Raw genomic sequence first — 21,030 nt, forward strand, 5'->3', positions numbered from 1 at the left:
GGAGTTGAGGCGGGGCCGGGGGTGGGGTAATTAAAAAACGGGGGGGGCGGGGGGCGCGGCCAAAATTGTTTTTGCCTTGGGCGGCAAAAATCCTAGAGCCGGCCCTGCCTGCAAGAGAGAAGAATTACTGTGGCACTAACCACTTTCAGAACTAAATGAAAAGCTATTTCTTGTGTCTAGCTTTATTGGAATTCTTTCCTCATGCACACACAACCCATCCAACAACTTATGTACCCGAACAACAAAGCACCACATGAGAAGGTGCTCTGTGCCTGGCAGGATTGGGCCTTAAGTTATCTGCTTGTTTCCATTTGTAACCGGAAGCTTTTTAATTTAAAAACTTTTTTAAAAGGATATGTACATATTTTAATTTCTAGTAATTTTAAAATTATTATTCAGCAGATGGCTACTTTCATAAACCATATCCTCATTTAGGATTAACATCTTGCTCATAAAGCAGCATTTCTAATTTGCAATTAAAGGTCAGCATGAAATATGGCAATTGTGAAATCCTTAAGACTATGACATTTCAGAACATTCACTGGTATAAAAGCACTTACCATAGCCTGACAAATCCAGCGGTGATATGGAAGAAATTAGAGAGAGTATTAATAATTAGGGAGATTTACTATATGAAAGCTGTCAAACAATGATATGTACATTGATCAGTAGCAAAGCAGCTGAGCAGCAAGCATTTCTAACACTGTTATTTCCACATTTCTGACGGATTCACAGATAATAATATTGACACATGTAAAAATACTGACTGGCATTCTTTCATTCCTCATCTGATATTCCATAATACATTTTTTCCTATTTGTGGGCATATGAGTGACATTTATGCATATAGTTATTTACAATAGTACTAAAAAAGACAGGTATTAGTTTAACCACCACATTACTAAGAGATACAGTCATTTCTGAGCTGGCAGTGATAACTTTCACTAGGAAATTTTTTTAAAGAGCTCTGCAGCTACCATCTAATGTTCAATTAAAAAAAAATGAATCGGGTTTTTGATGATATAGTAGAAGCACCATGTTTTTGTAGAGCTTAGTTATTTTCAACTGTCTCTGTATTTTCAAATAGCATGTTCATTCCGAGGCTGATTCTCCAGGCTACTGGGTTTCTCTGACAGGATGCTGGGCCCCCTCTCAACTTACAAAGACTTCAGTGGTTTTGATAGTGGTCAGGATCTCACAGAATGTACTCAGTGCCTTTTCAGGGTCTCTGTTCCTCACTCTTCTCTATGTGTGCCTGGCAATGTCATCTATCAAACTTGAAATTTTTGCTATTTATTTATTCTTTTAGGGCAATATTTTCATACCTGGTTAGTTAAAGAAAGAAGTAATGGCTGGAATTTTTAAACCTAGTCAATTCAAGTCCATATTTAGGCACCTAAGTTGAAATGATCTTCAAAGTTGCTGAGCATCTGCAGCTCTCCTTGATTTCGGTGAGATTTATGGGTACTGAGCACTTCTGAAAAGCAGGCCACATACATTTAAATGCCTAAATATGGACTTCAGGTACCCAGATTTGAAAATTTTGGCCATTACTTTCTATTCTCTCGAGACTCATTCTCCAGACTACAAAATTGGGTCCACAGTTTCTTCAATTAGTATTAATGCAGTCACCAGCATTATAATAAACAGTAATTTACAAATCAAGAGTCCTGAGATTTTTTAATTTGGCAGAAAAGAGCAAATAATTCCCACTTTATCGTGGATCTGAAAAATTTCACTTTTTCCCCCTGTGAATTTCAATACTGTACATTAAATTTTCCTGATTTCAATAAATCAAAATTTTAATTTACTGAAATGTTTCATAAATTTCTTTAGTAAATAATTCATGGTTTGTGGTGCTAGCCAATACATATGTTAGGCATAGGGTGCACCACATTAATGTTCTATTATATCCAGCATGAGGGCAATTATGTTAACACTTTTGCTCACTTATGCCAAGAAATAGATATCCCACTCTACAAAGCTAAACATAGCTTTTGGCATTAGCAAATATGACACTTGTCAAAGACAAATACATGATCTGCCCTTGGTACAAGCTTAGGAGATGTCTTCTCGTGGAATAGTACCTAGAAAACTGTGTCCAAAACAAAAGATAAGTGGAGTACCCCATGGTATAAGAGAAACAAATTGGAATTGGTCGGTTGGATCTTTAATGGCATATAAAGGGTTTATAACTGTCAAAAAACCCTATTATAAATACAGGTGTATCTAGGAAGCAGAACTGTGGAAGGTGAATATGCTGCAAGATAAGAATTGCTTCCCAAAAGGAGGGTACGTATGTCTCCTTTTTATATTGCACTGCATTGTTTTTATGTAATAAATTTGGCTAAGCTTGGTTATTTGGTCTCTTAAATATTTTTAATAATGAACCATAAGTGTAGTCAATCAATTGGCTATATATTTTAATCAACAGTGGACTGTCCACAATATGTCATTATCATTATTCTTCATTAAAAGGTACATAATTCTGCTTTAAAAGAAACCATCCTTGTGACATCTGAGATAGTGCAGTTATTTCCCAGTATAGAAAATACCTGTGGCATCTGAAGTAATACAATGGGGTAACTTGGTTAAGGTTAACCTTTTAATAACTACTGTTAAACCCATTTATTTCAGCAGATGCCACTCGTTTATGCAACTTGAGGAATTGTTCATGAGGCTCTTCAAGGAAACGTGAATAGCAATTAATATTGTTCGGAGTTGAAAGATTTCTAGTTAACCTCGACTAGACTGAAACTCAGCATAAATCAGAGATCACAGAATTTAAATTCCTTCCCTCTTGCTGGAATGATTTTTTGCCTAGATTACTATGCCCTACAAGGGTTGCTAAGGTAACAGATCCCATCATGTTATAACAAAACAACAGATAAATCTTTAAATCATTTTAAATTTAGGGTTTTAAAATGTCTGTTTTTCCTCTTTCAATCGCACAGTAAGTCAAACAAATTGGTATCCCAAGCACCGAGGAACAGCTGTGCTCATTAGCTAATTTGGCATTATGTTGAATAGTTTATTACCCGTATGGTACACACAGACATACACTTAGGTATTATCTGAGTCTATTAATAATTTCAGCTCAAATCAAATGTATATATTAAATGAAATATAATCATATTTAGTAACTCATAATTACCACATCTTACTTTGGTCTAGATCCATCTTCCTGGACACTGTTTTCCATACAACAGTTTTCCACACAAACGCAGTAGCCATTACATGAAAGAGCTAGAGATAATTTTCAAATGAATCAATAGTTTCTTGGTATCAGAGGTTACTCACCACATCTCGAACGATGGGAAAACTTTTCTTTCTACGCAGGTCTGGCATGCTGTCAATTCCATACAGTCCACGGCCAGGCCTTCAGAGAACATAAAAGGGGAGGGGGGGGGAAAGGGTTGAGTTTAGGAGTTTGCATCTTTAAGGAGGACATTGTTAATTAACCGTATTCCCTGCTACCATATGACTAATCTGTGCATATGTAACGCCGACAGACCCCAGTTGTTGGTGGGCGGGATTGAACCTGGGACCTCTGGAGTTTAGTGCATGAGCCTCTACCACATGAGCTAAAAGCCAATGGGTTGTTAGCTAAGGCTGTAGAGCAGACTCATTTTATCTCTCTCTCTAAGTGGTCTCAGTGCCACTAGATGGGACAGAACACCACCCCAGGAGCTGTGTGGGTTACACATAGTTAAAAGCAAAATTAACATTCTAATGGCTGACAGAAGCAGTAATTTTTCAAATGTATGAAAAATAAGTTCTAGTGATCAGAGGCATGGACTTGATCTCTTCCTAGCTCTTCCCTTTAGAAGCTGGATACATTAAGCAAACCAATTAACTTCTGTGCCCCAGTTTACCCAGTTGTATGGCAGGTCTCATAATAGTTCACCACAACACAGAGTGTGGGAAGGCTTAATCAATTATATTTGTAAAAATTTGGGGCTTTGAGAGCCTACATACCAAATGACATTTAAATGCAGGCTGCTGTCATTCATACAGTACAACTATATAAAGAATTCTGAGTATATGCAATAAAATCTTTTGATGTGTTAGCATGGGACTGCAGAAAACACAATATCTAATGCAGTAAATCATTCCAACTGTAACTTTTTAATGTTGATTTATTGGCCATATCATTAGTATTTGGAGTGTTTTCTTATGCTCAGTTTGATTTCTCTATTCACACAAACATTTAAACCACACACACATGTATATCAAAATGTACCTTAAAAACATTACAGGACAAGCCCAAGGCCACTTCACACAAACAGTACAAAACCGGTGTGCGTAGATAGTAAACATAAATAATACAAACTGAGTCATATCCTGCTTAAGTAGGTAAAAGCAATACAAAGATCAGCAGAAGGGTCCATTTTCCTTGAGGTTGTTCTATTGTAGGGAGGGTTGGCAGGGAAGGAAATGACTTGAGATACCCAGAGGAGTTGGGCAAATATATTTTGCATAGAGGCCTAGTGCTTCCCCAAAATACTCCCTTGGTCCAAGTTTCCCCCTGCTTGGCACTGCCTCAAACCTCAGAGACAGACAGAAAGAGATGAAAAAGTCCACCTTTGTTCTTCGCAGGGTGAAGGACCAATTTTATAGTCCACTCATCAGGACTGACAGACCCAATTTTATTTTGATATGTCAAAAATTCTTGGGTGAAAATGAAGCGCCACTAAAGTCAATGGGAAAACTTCCATTGATTTCAATAGGATCAGGATTTCACCCCCTAATGCCATTGATCATTAGGTTCTCTTGACATGAGGAATGCAGACTGCCTGGTATGGATCTCAAGGATTCCCATTCTTATTTGACTGAAACATATGGTTTGGGGTATTCCCCCCTGTATCTCACATGGTATAACTCAAAGTTCTATTCTATCACCCTCCAATTCAACAGGCTGCTGGAACAAACACAGCAGTATGTGAATGTCATTCATTTCTGAGTCTCATATGTATCAGACTCAGAGTGCAGCGTCTTTGCCTTCCTGGAGTCTGCCTGATATTGGGACTTGGATGAGCACAAATTAGATGAAACTTAACATGGCTAAGAAGGACTGAGGGACAGGCATTGATGGTAATGTTAGGTTGATTTCATCCATGTCATTGAGAGGGATTTTCAAACATATGTTCAATAATTTTGTCATTTTTCAGGTGCCATTGGATCTTCTAGTTCTTCTGGAACCTCAGGTGGCTTTTTTCTATGTCGGTCTAACCGGGTATTTGTGCTCACTCTGGATTTCCTCCACTAACGCAAGTAGAAGCTATTGAGAATTGTTATGAGAGTCATGTCTGAGGTATAAGTTTGGATAGAAAGATATTTGTGCTGACTTGTCTGGCTTTGGCCTAGTTTGCTTGACATGAATGTTGTCTTTTTAGTGACCGTGTTATTGAATATATTTGCTTACAGCTGCTGTTGCATAAGACAAAGGGGATGTTTTGACCACATGATGTGCTTAGATTGAAGAAGAACAGATACACAAAAATGAGCTGCCAAAGGGCAATTAGAGAAAAACAGGAAAGTCCACAAAAGATCCTATGCAAAGGGTAAAAGTGGCCTGGTTAAGCATTCTTCATTAGTGCATGATCAGTGGCAACAAACCAACTAGAAAAGAGAAATAACAACATGAAAATAGTGAGGACAGCAAAAGTTAATCCAATTGTTGTTTATGCATGTATATGGAGAATTGCTCAAGATATGTAATATTCATAATACTTAACGGTGATTGGAAGAGAATTCATGAAAATGTAATTTGGATGTGTATAAAATGTGGTAAATTGTAAAGGGCAATCAAACTACCATAGGAGAAATCAATCATGATCTGCCTATGTGCCAGGAGAAAGTCACTATCTTTTTCGGTATGTCTGTCATTTCTTACTTTAATAGTAATTGTAATCACAAGGCAAGCTTTTTTTTTTTTAACGAAAAGTTAGAAATTAATAAACCAGGACTGAGTGTGTGGCATTCTCACCCAACAAAGCCACAATCAGGCCCTCTGTAAAACAGGGTGGATTTGTAACCAAGGCTGAAATGAAGTGTAGCTCAAAAGAATGGGCAGGTGCACATGAATGACAAATGAATTCTGTGTTGTTTCTATGAATAGCAAATTACTTTGAAATTATTGGAAACTTAAAATAAAGTGGGTCTATAATCTTGTGTAACAGGATTGCTTTGTTCTGAAACGTCATCAAGGTGAATGGACTTGGACACCAATAATTTTTGTTAAGAAAGGAATAAGTAAGTTGCTCAAGTCTGGGGAATGGGACCTGTCCTTTCCTGGTAAAGTCTAATTTTTCACCTGAACTTGATAAAAGATCTAAGAATGGTAACAGACATTTATGCCTTTAGACTAATCATTCACCCAAGTACTATTCAACTTCTTTCCTTTTAACTGGTCTCAAAATATGCCAGATTAGTATACTGCACTCCTACAATACAGAACACATCATGCAATGCCTAGGTAATACTAAAAATCAAACAACGTGATTCCCTAACAGGGAAGTACTGATCTGGCCATGGGTGGATTTATTTTTGTGTGCTTAGTTTTATTAATTTACAGTGAATTTCTGGCTATAGATACGGATATGGAATACTCAAGATTTGCATGCCCTGCCAGCACAAGCCCCACTGCTTCTGAAACCATGTATCCTACTATGAGAAAGCGCTTCTTCAGCTTCTTCTAGTGGACATTTTACTAAATATTGTGCTAAGGATTTTAGACTCATAGACTTTAAGGTCAGAAGGGACCATTATGATAATCTAGTCTGACCTCCTGCACAATGCAGGCCACAGAATCTCACCCACCCACTCCTGTAATAAACCCCTTACCTATGTCTGAGCTATTGAAGTCCTCAAATCATGGTTTAAAGACTTCAAGGGGGAAAAAATAAGTTCAGTTGGACTTTTGGATGAATGGGAGAAATGCATCCTATTTAACCTCTGACAAATGATTTAACTCATTGAGATCTTGCCTGGTGCACAGTAAGGACTCTTACATGTTTAGACAGACTATTGTGTTACATGAAATATACCAGTGGGCCATACTCATGAACTTTAGCTATATAACAAATATCCCCCGTGCACTGACTGGATTAATAATGTTAATGTTATACACAAATATGTATATGCAGTGCTGACAAGAACAGAACCACTGCTTCATTTCTGCAAGCATGGAGACTACTTTATTAGCTCTTCATCCTTCAGCACATGACCATCATTTGAGCTCTCTATTCTTCTGTAACTGTGCATCTTCCCTCAGCATCACCTGGATAGCTTCTGTATAACTATAGGAATGCATGTACACAACTACTTCTCTCTCTCTTCTGCGTGGAGTTGTAAAACTCAGCAAGGATGAGGGTAACAGTAATAAGAACACATGGCTTACATAGGTTTACCATATGAGTGGCTTCTTGGATCATAATCACACACATTTCTTTTCAAATTGTCCTTTAAAAACTCCCTATCAAGCCATATGCTTCTATGCTCCCTTAATATTTTCCTCTTCTGCCTCTGGAGAAGGTGACCTCACTGTCTATTAGTTTATGGATTAATGTGGGACTTTCCTCTTCTACACAGACTATCCCCAGTTGCTCCTCTCCCTACTATTGTTCATACCTTTAAAAAAATATAAATTAGCCATTCAACTCCATTGGATGATGGCCAGCTCCCTCTGCATAACTCCGTCTCCCCCAGGGCAGTCTGCTCCACACAGGGCTTTGAGGGCTCAGGGACAGGAAGGCACTTCCAGACACACTGCTGCTGTCCAGAACTCAGGGAGGAGTCCCTGCATGTGCCAGGTTCAAGAGAGCAGAAGGCCTATTGTTCAGTAATTCAGCATACATTCCAATGTTCTGCTGGGACCTTTCCATTACCTAATCCCTTTTCTCCACACCTTCCCCGACTCCAATCACTCTCCCAACTCCACCAAGCAGTCAGAGTCAAGAACTTCTGAGAGAGACTAAAGCAGCTAAGGTCACATGCGCTAAAATCCAGACTGCATGGGGAAGGGACCAGGGGAGCTAAACTAGAGGATGCTGAAATCTTCTTAAGGAGCCATTCCTACATGGGAATTCTATGGAGAGCTCACCAAAGCTGTCAGATAATAAAGCTCAAAAGTCAGATGGTTGTTGACACAGAGAAAAATCCTATCGAGAAAAAAAAAATATCTCCCCTTCCACCTAGTAGTAGTACATAAAGATACTTTGGACATCATTCTTTACAAGGTAACAGACATTCAGCTCTTAGGTAATAGGCTAAGGGCCAGGCTATAAAATCATTTCACCCCTGTAAATCGGAATAATTCCATTGACTTCAGTGAAGACAATTTGGATTTGCACTGGTATAAATGAGATTAGTATCTGGCCCTAAAAATCTAAGTGTCTTATCCAAAGCATAATGAAATCAATGAGAATCTTTTCGTAGACTTCAACAGGTTTGGGATCAGATCCTAACAGTAGCTCATCCAGCTCCAACTACTTTAATATTCCAATCTGTAAATAATGTTTGTTTTCTAGGGAAAAGCCCCTTAAAGATATCTCACTGCAAGTTTCATTTTCTTCTTCAACTCTTTCATATGGCTCTAAAAAGTGACATGATGAAAGTCTAATGCAAACCCCTCATAATTTATGGATATTGATGCTTCTTAGAAGCTCTGATTATTAATAGTTTCTTTCCTTTTCTACTCCCTTTTTCCCCCCATTATTTTTTTAAAAAGCTGATGCTTCCCCTTCACTTGAAATTGAAAGGGAAGACAAAATAGACAAGGCTTTCAAGATACCTGGAGAGTGAATCTGATTTTCAGGCTTAAGACACTTTAGGTCTCCTCTAGCACTGATATTCATCAGGCAAATCCTCTGAAAATGAAACTTCACTCCTTTCTTTCAAGGAAGAGAACAAACTATGAAAGTATATGTGATATGGTTTGGTTCATAACACAGTTCTGAAATGAAGGCGAATTCAGGCTGTTTCTTTTACGATTTTCTTATTTAGAACTGTACACAAACCAAATCTGTAGGATTCAGCGGTCTGATTTTGCAGGGGCTGGAGTGCCGCCCCAATCCTTCAGTGTTTAATGCCACTCAGCAACTCACAAGAGGCCCCTGATACCTTGCAGGATTGAACCATAGGTGAGCACACAGAATAAAGTGAAAGGTATCATTCAAGCTTTTCAAAATGCAGTTTTCTCAGGAATAAGCTTAATAAAGGTTTGTGAACTCTGGGAGTTTCGTGAGCCAAGAATGCCGACAGGCTTTCCTCCTGTGTGCTGCCTTTAAGCTCTGAGGCTTATTATTTAGTTCAATGGAGAAGGTCTTGCAGGAAGTTTCCATAACTCATACATTATTAATCAGCAATACACAATGGATGTGTGGCAAATGCTCTGATTATATAATCATTTCACATCCTAGATGATATCTCAGGTTAATTAGTGTTTTAAGGGATGTGACCTGCTTCTTCCTGTAAGGTACCAGTTACTGAAGCGGAAACTTGGAAAAATCATTCAGAATCTTTACGCATGCAGAAAATAAATTAGAATTGTTTAGCTAAAAGATAAGTTTTATCTTATGGTGTGATCACCTTATCTCACTGCCAAACCAATATTCTGCAAATGCTTAAATGTAGTGTTGAGGGGTTAGAAAACAGTTTGACATTTCACTTTTAATACATACTGATCAAACGCAACTGCAAGTATATTCATCAAAGTAACTAAATAGGATATTTTGGAGGGGCATTCCCTATTTATCCTCCCTCTCTAGCTTCTAGATTAAACATGTCTACTTTCCATATCAAGATAATGTTCTATCTCCTGTAACTTCAAATTCAATATGGGACCTCAAAATCAAAATCCATCAACAATAATAAAGAGTCTAGAATGAAAACTTAGCTCAATGATTTTGTTGATTCATGAACCAGAACAGAATCCAGCACACTGTCCTACAGCTGCCCTGGTTGTGCTCCGATAACACAATACCAAAGTACTTGTTTTTGCATTAAAGTAACCAAACATAACTTCAGGGTACCTATGGTGCTGATAGTTGAATTAGGTGGAGATAGTTTTGCCCTTACTTTTCTGATTATCTTCCAAGGTAAATCATGGTTACAATTACCAATTCCAGTGGCAAGAAATGAGCTTCAGATACACTGTTTCATCTCTCTCTGGTGTATTAATGTGACTGTCCAGTTTCTCAGTTGTTTAAGTACAGAACAAGCTGCAAAGAGGAGTCAGCCAGAGACTCCATTGGTAGGGGCTGAAGCAGCCAAAGCAGGGAACTTTGGTCCTTTGGAGAACTGTCTACACTTTGACTGGATTTTCTATGCCCTGTCCTGATTGGCTGTTTGCTCCAAATCTCCCCCTCCCACACAGTCTCTCCATCTCAATGTAACTCCTTTTACCCCTTCTCCCCATTCCTCTCACCTGCCCTTTTTCTCCCATTACTTTAGCTTATCCCCTCCTAACTCCCCCCATATATATAAACCAATTCTGGAACTAACATGACATTGCTGCCATCACACATGTTACTGTACTTGTGTGTTATACCCTTTCCCCCGCCCAGTATCAGTCGGGTCTATTTAGAGTGTAAGCTCTTCAGAGGCTAGGAACTGTCTTTTGTTCTGTGTTTGTACAGCACCCAGCATAATGGTGTCCTGGTCCATGACAAATAATACAAATAAACAACAACAGTGGGTAAACACTGCCTTTAACAGCTTTAAGCTTGATCCAATTGTGATTACTCACACAGCTGTTGGCTCATGGAAACCTAATGGCCTACTGGGTTTTGGAGCCACAAATGCAAGTTGTGATTGTGAGAGATATCTTGCTGTCTCCTCTCCAGTAATACTTGTTTAGCTACATCACATTATCCCTTTTCTCAAATACCAGAGATTGCATGGAGTACAAACGGGGAATCCCAAAGCACCACAATGCAAGGACTTGTTCTTCCCTAGCCAACTGAATGTCAGCAAGCTGAAAGGAGCCTGCATGCTCCCAAGATATTTAAAGGGAATAAAACAAAGCTGTGATCAAGAGGGAGAGAGAGGCATTTCTCACAGAGTTCCAGTGACTGTAGAGAAAAAGTCACCAGAACACCAAGCTGTCTTTCCCCTGTAAAACCATGACACATCTGGAGGAGATTTAATGCAGCCAGGAGGAAAAATCCTGGAAGTCAAGAATGGAAATAAGAACACCAGCAGCCTCATATGTGGAGTCGCAAATTGTGGCTGTGTTTAGCTCTGCTCTTTTCTTGGCAGGCCAACCTTTCTCTCTGAATAGGTCAGCCAGCTGTGGAGGGTATTTTCAGCTCAATTGGGCCTAGGTAGCAATAACAGTAAGCACTAGGGCACTTTTAGGGAGATCTTCTTGGTATCTAAATAGGCCAGGCCAGGACTACATGCAATGATTTGCATATGCAAGATTATTAAAACCAGAAAGTATTTACTGCTCTCTTGTCATTTGGGTAACTGTTGTTATTTGTATTGCCAAATTTATTTCTCACTTTACAGTTTAGGTGAACTGGAAGTTGCCCAACTTGTTTTGCTTTTGCTATAATTATGTTTATAATTTTGTTGTTTTTCCTCTTCATAAACTCTTGGCTTTGAACACAACCGCCGGCCATGCCTCCCGGCAAGATGGCTATCTAACTGCCTCTTTGAAATCACCTCTTTCCCCATCTATCCCACTTGCATGGCTTCTGACACTTTCATGGCACCTGTAAAGTACAGGAATGTATCAGAGTGCATCATACCAGTTAAAATAAAACGTTAACGCCTGACTCAGGTAAAAGCAAGCCTAAACACATAATTGTAAATGGACTAAAAGTAATCTATGGTGGTCACTCATAAACTTTTGATCATTTGCTTTAGCTAAATAGACAAGTTTACCATAATATTTGTGGCATTACCTGAACTTCCCTATAGTAACAGAAGTAAAGTTATCCAAGAGATAATCTAAATGACATTCTTTTTTAAGGATGCTTGCAACATGATCCTTATCCATCAGATAAAAATGAGACAATAGATGAAAGATCTTGCCATTAGCAAGAATAGACAAAACAATTTAACACTGAGTTATTAAGGAAATGTCAAAAGTCACGTGGACATAGGATAAAGCATATCCCTTAAAGCCCTGCAGGAAAAAAAAAAAAAGATTCTGAAAATAAGAGGGAGAAGTGTTACAATTCTTTTGGAAACTTGTCATCTTTACACCTCTTGCTCTCTCAGATGATAAAATGCTACTTAACAATACATTCTACTAAATTTCACAATACAGAAATGAAACTGATTGTATAAGACTTCTAAACATTGCAGTATCAGCCCAGGAAGTGCTGACATATTATATTCTAATATTGAACATCTGGACTTGGAAAATCTTGATAGTTTCATGTTACCTAATCCTAACTGCCCCCCTCCCATTTCCATCTTTTTTTGCTTCACCTATCTTGCTGCATATTGTCATAAATCAAGACTGTACGCTCCTTAAGGCAGGGACAATTTCTCCATGTCTATAGATGACTAGTACAATATCTAATAGGGGCCTCTAAGCCCATGGGAACACACATAAATAATAAAATAATAATACAAACTTTACTCACAAAGATCCAATATTTCTAAGGCCTCTAGTGAGTTCTATTAAACATTTCTGATGTAATTCACTATTTATTCTAGACCAGCAGTTCTCTTTCTTGCACCATACTAACTTTTTTACAACAAAAATTTCTACACGAACCCCAGAGGGGGGACTGAAGACCGAGCCCATCCAAGCTCTGCCACCCTGGGCGGTGGGGGGGGGGCAAAGCTGAAGCCCAACCTTAGCCCTGGGTGGTGGGGCTTGGGCTTCAGACTTGCTAGGGCCCAGGTCCCGACCCACAGTTTGAGAACCCCTCTTCTAGACAGAACCTGTTGTTTTTAATATTTCACTACATCGGACTACAGTTTATGGCAGACTTTGTGAAAATTAACTAGTTGATTAGTTAATTGTATGGTTAAATTTCTACAATATAATGATCCTTGATGATTTATAGTCCATGCTGTGAATAACTGGTGGCCCTTTAGTGTTTAAATGATGCCATTTAATATGCTAATTGGTAAATGTCACCTTTTAAAGAATGTTGACATTCATTCTTCTTCCACAGGATGATAGAACCTAGGTGATAGTTTGTTAATGAAGCCTTAAGTAAACACATTTTAAAGAGAACTTTTTTATCTTTACTAAAATGAGAGTTAAAGCTGTGGCTTACAAGTGAATCATGAAGGTCACACATTAAATGGAAGGAGCAATATTTATAATATTCCAGATTTTTCTGAATTTCCTTTTAACTTCCTAGTATCAAGTGGAAATGAATCACTGTTCATTCAGTGGCACTTAGCCAAAGCAAGCAAAAATATACATGCTTCTTATATTCTCCCTCCACTCACTCCTCCCCACCCCACCCCCCCAAAAAAACCCTGCAAATTTTCTTCCTTCTCAGAAAAACAAACCTGTTCTTGACCCTTTGTTTTGCAAAGGTCCTGAAAGCTTTCTTGGCTTATGTTTCGCATAGTAGCGCCACTTATTTTTAATCCTTTTTACAAGTAGCAAATCTGAAGATGGAAAAAAGAAATAAAACAAGCTACAGTCCTAGATTTGGGAATGGCCAATTCTGATCCAAAGTCCTCCTAAACAAATATGGCCAAATCCTCAATTTGTCTCTTCATTAATAAAAGGGTTCAAAGTCTCCAGAGATAATTCAGAAGATACAGCTTCAAATCATAAAGACTAAAGATTCCAAAGCTTAATTCAAATGCTCGGGGTGGTAATGAGATTTGTGAGAGGCATTCACATAGGTTCTAACTGCATTAAACCGGGGGGGAGGGGAGGGAAACACCTGAGGTCTTATTTTATGATTTGGACTAAAACACCTAGTTCATCCAGACAGGAAAAGACCAGCAATGGAATATCAAACAAAAGCACTGAACAAACTACAGCTAGATTTTTAAAATAGTGCTCAGCCCACACTAAGGGGTGGTGCAGTCACTCCTCAGAATGGAGAAGAGTATATAAACTGCTGAGCCGGGCAAGCATGCGCACTCCAGTTCTGATGGCCAGTCAGCAGGGTAGCAGAAGCCATTGCTCTGCCCCCTACATACTTCATGTAAGGAGCACCTCAGAACCAGCCATTGACTCGTTCGAGAAGAGGGGCTGAAATTTTGGTCAGCCTTTATGTAAGCCATATCGGGGTTAGCCACTATCTAGTCAAGAGTCAGCAATGTACTGTAATTATTTTTGAACACTGCTGTATCTTTCCAATAGGACAGAGTAAATAGTTCATTTCAAAGCAAAAGCTGCATCTTAACAGCACTGTGTCTCTGCCTTATTAACCAATGAAATAATGACAAAGCATGTAGCATATAATTCCTGATTCTTGTGTGGGAAGAGTATGTATTTCCATAGTTACTGGGGAGAAAGTAAAGGTAAACTGTTCCTTTGCCTGTTGGCTTTGTCTAGTTTTGGCATCGGAAATGCCATCTTCCACCTCTAGTCTACTATGATACTTTGCCCCTTTTTTTGGATGAGGATTTGATGCACATGCTTGTCACATTAAATCTGGAACATTGTAACTTCACTGTACCCGGACTTGGAGGTGGAAGCAATACAAAAGCTCCCATCTGTGCAAAGCACAACTGGCTGCAATCAAATCCATACCGCTTGTGCACCAAACCCATCAGTGGCTCCCAGGCTGGTTTCAATGGCACAAGCAACTATTGTGCATGTGGTTTTCCATTTTTCAAGGAGATCATATGCCCCTCAAATCTTAATATTTCACCTATAGGCCCAGTTGCTATGACTGGTACTTTGGGGCCAGACTCTTGCAGTTAAGTTCTGCCCTGCCCTGGGGGCAGTGTGAAGCTGCAGTGGCAGCACCAGAAGGCACTGGGTTTCACAAACCACTTTGCCTCACAGAGCTCCCCACCATGTAGGGGAGAACACCTGCTGAGCCATCCCTTTGGAGGGAGCAACAGGGAATCCCCTCCATGCAGGGCTGGATTAAGGTTCTGAGGGGCCTAAGGCTAATGGGAGGGAAGGGCCTAAGTATGAATTACATAAGTCATCAAACATTTATCTACATACATATTTACATATTTTTATGTAAAATTAACAAGTTTATTCTATTCTCACTACACTCAATTCTTCAAACAAACAATCCTCCCCTCCCCCAGCTTTACCTGTGGCAAAGTCATGAATGATGTTATCGTAATTCAAAGACCTGACGATTTCATTCTCAAAGCTCAAGAGAGACAAAGCACTGAGATGCTCTTGAGTCATGGTGGATCAGAGGACATTTTTGACCCTTGTTAGAAGAGAGAAGGAATGTTCTCCACTACAGTTAGTGATCATTAGTGACAAACGCAGTCGTAATGCAGTTTCAACGTTTGGGAAACATTCGATCACATTGGATTCAGTGATAACTCGGTACATCCAAATAGATTTGCTTTCGTCATTCTTTACTAAAATCTACTGGGAGATCATCTGAGAACTTCTGACACTGATGTTTGATACCTTCACTGACTTCAGAACTTGAAATGTTAGGCAAAAAAATTGTCAGTACACTAAAGGTTTTGCCAATATTTTCATAAGCCTTGATCCGACATTCTAATGAATCTTCAGTTTGTTGATGATTGTAATGAAGGTATTAACTCTGAAGGCCTCCTTGTCACTGAATGAATGGGCAGGTGCATCGTTGCAGATCTTCTGTCTTTTGCGGCATTTGGCTGACTTACACTCATGTAGGTCTGTCCTTGCAGCCCCTTGAATTTCATACTCATCGAAACTATCCTGCATTTGTTGAAGAACAGTTCCAAGACTCCTCATTAGGTTTACAGCAATGGAAAGGTAAATTTGAGCACTTTGCAAGCTTAGACTGCACCTGCTGAATGGTTGAAGTATACCATTCCAGACCTCACACAAAATACCAGTTTCCAAAGTGTGCATTGAATCACTCAGGATCTTCGCATCTTTTCTTGTTGCTGATTTTTGAGATTCATCATCTTTAATACTCTCTAGGGCTTCAACAATGTTTGGGTATCCCAGAACAACTGCATTCACAGCTTCATCATTGGCATTCCACCGTGTCCCTGAGAGTGATTTGGGCACTGGGCATCCCTTTGGTAGTGAATCTCTAAGAATCATCCAACGATGGTTGATGCAGAGAAAAAAAATTGTACAATTCTTGGACAAATCCAAAAAAAGAAACTGCTTCAACACAGTAATACATGGCAGACTGGCCAACAAAGTTGAGAGTGTATGCAGCACATGGTATATAATCAACCAAAGCATTGTGCTCTTTTAACTTTGCAGGCATTCCTGAATATTTGCCATACATATTACCAAGATAATTGTCATTGTGTTTCGATCTAACACACAGAATGGCAGACCACACTCAGCAAGAAAAACTATGGTTTCAACCTCACGTCTGAGAATGTTCTTCCAATAAGCACGAGCTTCCAAAAACTGGTTTTCCTTTGGGTATCATTTCTGCCACTAACTTTCTTTCAGGCATGGTTGCTGCTAACTGACAATGTATGCTGCTCACTCATTGCATGATTGGTAACGTATGCAGTATTCTTCCAATCACTGAAGCCTTTGCAGAACATTCCCCACTTTTTGGTATCAGAAAACAGGTGGCAATAAAAACAGGACACTTTCTTCTTAGAAGGCGAATAGATGAGCCATTCTCGCTTGCCTAAAGTAGGGCCTAAAAATAGGAGGGCTTAAAACTATAGCCTTATTAGCCTATGGGTTAATCTGGCCCTGCCTCCATGGTCAGCTACCTCTGCTTGCCAGTGTTCACTGGGTTTGGTGGGACCCCCCCATCTTTCCTGCAACTCTTTTGGAGTAGTTTGCAGTACACGGGCCACTAGTAGGGAATTGTCACTGTACTCTCCTACAGCAACAGGCATCAGTGGGGGGATGCCGGAACAGAGGATGATTCTCTAACCTTCCCTTCCCTTCCCTTGTGTACGCATGCAATGGCTACAACAATGCTGCAAATGGCAAATTGTAGTCTGTCCTGCGTTGAATACCCAGCTTTCTATGGTGACAATGCTATTAAGATGTAGTTCTGTTTATTAATTATATTGCAGTACTCTGATATTTATGGTTGGTTCATATTTATGGTTGGACTGGGAGGGGAGTGGGGGGAGGAGTTGTTCACCTGAATGCCTTAACCTTTTCAATGTACAATAGAAGGTAGTAAAGCTCTCCTGTCCAGTTGGTGGAGAATAACTTCACTTTCATGATAATGAGAATGAGGATAATGAGAATGAGGGGAAAATGCAGGCAAACCAATATTTTATTTTTTGTGATGGGAATACTATAAACATCTCACTGCACTAACTCACAAACTACAGACCACTCACAAAGAGCAGAATGCCTCAAATGGGGCTTTTTCATGTTTCAGAATGACTTGCTTTGAAGATCATGTCCATTATGTTGTCAGCCACTGAAGTCATGTCTTGAAATACCCTGGCATGATCCATTGTACATATGTACATAAAAGTTTATTAAAAGGAGGAAGGATAAAAATTGTTCTCCTTAACCTCTGAGGATAGGACAAGAAGCAATGGGCTTAAACTGCAGCAAGGGCAGTTTAGGTTGGACATTAGTAAAAATTTCCTGTCAGGGCAGTTAAGCACTGGAATAAATTGCCTGGGGAAGTTGGATCCATCATTGGAGATTTTTAAGAGCAGGTTAGACAAATACCTGTCAGAGATCATCTAGATAATACTTAGTCCTGCCTTGAGTGCAGGGGACTGGACTAGATGAACTCTTGAGGTCCCTTCCAGTCCAACGATTCTATGATTCTGTGATTGGGGAGAGAGGTGAGATGAGGACAGGAAGCCGTTTACTCCTCAGATAAATAATTGTTGAGATTTATATTCTAGGGAAGAAGACAAAATTTGTAACTTCAACTTGTTGAGCTGGACATAGATAAAGAGAGGTGCCTAGATATAGTATTTAAATGTACAACCTTCTGTTTGCATGTGCAAATGGATGCACATCCAGTTTTATGCACAGGCATAAATTATTACATCCAGACAATAAGCACATACTAATATACTTTTCAATCATATAAATAAAAATGTGCCTTAAATGGTGTTTGTCAATTTCTTATAAATGGTGCGAGCGAGGTCACACCAGCTTGGGTGGAGAGGTGCGTTCTTCAAAATGGCATCCCCCATATGACACTGGACAAAAATCATGTCTAGTTTTATCTCTGGACTGGACGGGGGAAAAGCCATCCAAAAAGAGGACTGTCCAGTTTTAAACCAGATGAATGGCCTGCCTACCAGGGACTACCCTGTACATTCCAGAATTGAAATTCAAAATGCCCTTCTTTCTTTTTAAAAGCCTCCAAAAAGCTTCAGGTCACCTCACAGATCTTATCCCACTCCCTTCTCAACTAGCTCATTCTATTCCTCTAGCTTTGGCTTTCTTCAAGTCCCTTCCTGCTATCTTTCTTGTGTTGGCATAAGAGCCTTCATCTTTGCAACATCTGCCACCTAGAGCAAACTCCCTCATCAATTCTGCACTGCTTTTTTTCAAATCTCATCTGAAAACATATTTTCTCTCTTATTCCTCTCCTTCTGTTGTGACTTATCATTAAACTCTGTATTCATAATATTTATATTAGCTTTGCAAAATATGGACCTTATCCTAAATCCACTGGAATCAGTGGAAACATTGCCAGTGGTTTTGGGCAAAGCCTTATATTTATAGGCATTGACTGATTGGCTTCGTTTATATTTTGTACGAAAGACACTATAGAGAATAAAGTGTCACTGTATTTAATTCTGTAACATAGATCCCCTTTAAAAGAAGAACTACTCTATTTCTATCTATATGTAAATAGGAACACCTTGAGGGAAATCAGACTCTAACCCTGCTCACATTTCTAGGTTCCTTAGGTTTCCTGCCAGTTCTCTCTTTCTTATGGTGTATTTTCTAAAACTTTTACTCAAATACAGCAGCATAATGACAAAAAAATACTGGTAGGCCTGCAAGAAGGTGCTGTATGTCTGGTGACATCACCTGGTTATTGTTTAGACTAACAATGCAGCATCTAGTAGCCACTCATGTAGCCCCAAGTGCTGCTATTAATGGGAGGTTTCTCTGAATCTGAACCCAAGGAAAAAAATTCAGGCCGGATTCTCCTCTGACTTACACCAGTTTTATACTTGTGCAACTGTACTTATGTTCATGGAGTTACTCCTGATTTACACCACTGGGAGAGTAGAATCAGCCCCCTCAGCACTGGGTCTATTCATTTCAATGGGCATTGCACACAGAGGGAAATTTCTAATGGTACAGCAGAATCTAGTGTACTGTTCTTAATATCTGCATGCTCATTACATTTTTCTGTATACAGGCAAAAATACTTATTCGTTTACTGTACATATTTGCACACACCGCATGGATTTGGATGTTATATAATTATAGAACCCACCCATTTCTGTTATCAGTGGAACTACTCTTGGAGCAAAGAACTATTAAATATGATTTCTAGCAGAGTATAGGTTCATCAATATTAGCTATTTGACAGTAAACATAGGTCAGGTCATCATGACATCATTAATTCTCAACAACCATCACTGTTAAAGGGCATCAAAATGGATGATGTAGTTATAGCCTTATAAGATTCTTGAAAATGAAACAATGCATAATGGACATATTTGCTATGTTTTAGCATGTAAGTTTCTCCACCCATGAATCTTTTTTCACATAAAGGTTTTTGGTTTAATTTTCAACTTTTTTTCCCTCACCCTGGGGGCATAAGTTCTTTGGAAAGAGTCACAATGGTATTTTAGTGCAGCTTTGTACTAGAGTGATATTTAACTCATTTCCAGATCAAAGTAATGATGAAAATGTGATGAGCTCTGATAGTTTTATGTTTTTAAATCACTTTGTATTGCACATACCATTTAAGATTATGGGAATATTTCATTTTTTAAAGTGCTTGCTTGGAATTATAGTATTTATGGTTATAGGCATGTCTTTTGTGGAGTAATTTTATTTATTGAGTTCAATAGAATGTTATAAATATAGAATATAAAAAGTATTGAGCAGCTTTAATCTTCCATACTGGAGCATTCATAAAAATCCAGCTTCATCACTACACCTCCCCGACTCCAGAAAAAACAACACCACAGATATTCTCTGATGGAAAAAATTGTATATTTTCATGTAGGTAGTCCAAAAATCTCTCAACCAACATTAATCAGAAGATTTGGGATAGATTTGTTTGTAGTGTGTGTGTGGGGCGGTGGTGGGGGGAAATGACAATTCTTAATGGATAGAAAACTAGAAGACTCACTCCCATCATTTTGTATTTAACTGCATGAAGATCATATCCTGAATATGTACCCCAAACAGGTACTCAGTTCATGAATATTGCAGTCCTGGCACACAGAAAACTCCATTAATTTTAACAGAACTTACATATGCCACAATTTACTTCAGCTGGGCAGCGGGGGAAGGGGAGAGGAAAGGGGTGATAATATGTTCAGCAATACTGAAACATAATGTAAGGCACACTGTAACTAATGATTTGGCCCTTGGAAACATAAAACAGAATGGAATAATGGAAGTTAATTACTGGGACTACGAAGTCTGACGGGCCACCTTAAAAATGTCCCGAGAAGCATTAATTCAACCCCATGTAGCAATACATTAATTTATGCCATAGGTACAAGGTGGGTTGGAAATAAAAAACATGTTTATGAGCTGCAACATTGTATATGAAAGCTGGGAGGGAAAAAAATGTAGCACTATAAAAAAAGATTATGGGACTGGATTTACAGCTTTCCTGGTCCTCTGTATATTAAAATGCCACCAAAGAGTTACCTAGCACTTCCTCTGCAAATCAAATTTGGATTAAAGGAGCCTTAATAAGAACTAAAAATATCACATTAAGACACTGGAAAAATGAGTCAAATCCCTCAGTTGCAGAACAGACATTATTCTACCTAATTCAACACTATGTG

At 38.9% G+C, this 21,030-nt stretch overlaps 1 protein-coding gene across 2 annotated transcripts in view; it reads right to left on the minus strand.

Annotated features, from left to right (window-relative positions):
- UNC13C (unc-13 homolog C) overlaps positions 1-21,030 on the minus strand; it is a 404,743-nt gene that overhangs the window by 313,239 nt on the left and 70,474 nt on the right. The window contains exons 4-5 of one of the 2 annotated variants that reach the window (XM_024198093.1): positions 3,301-3,379; positions 561-566 (exon numbers count right to left, since the gene is read on the minus strand). In XM_024198093.1, the coding sequence (XP_024053861.1) occupies positions 561-566; positions 3,301-3,379 (85 nt within the window). The remainder of the gene's footprint in view (positions 1-560; positions 567-3,300; positions 3,380-21,030) is intronic. The other variant, XM_024198092.1, reaches the window with a different exon arrangement.

The sequence above is a fragment of the Terrapene carolina genome, unplaced genomic scaffold (genome assembly GCF_002925995.2).
Source record: "Terrapene carolina triunguis isolate 2854851 unplaced genomic scaffold, T_m_triunguis-2.0 Scaffold67, whole genome shotgun sequence".
NCBI lineage: Eukaryota > Metazoa > Chordata > Testudines > Emydidae > Terrapene > Terrapene triunguis.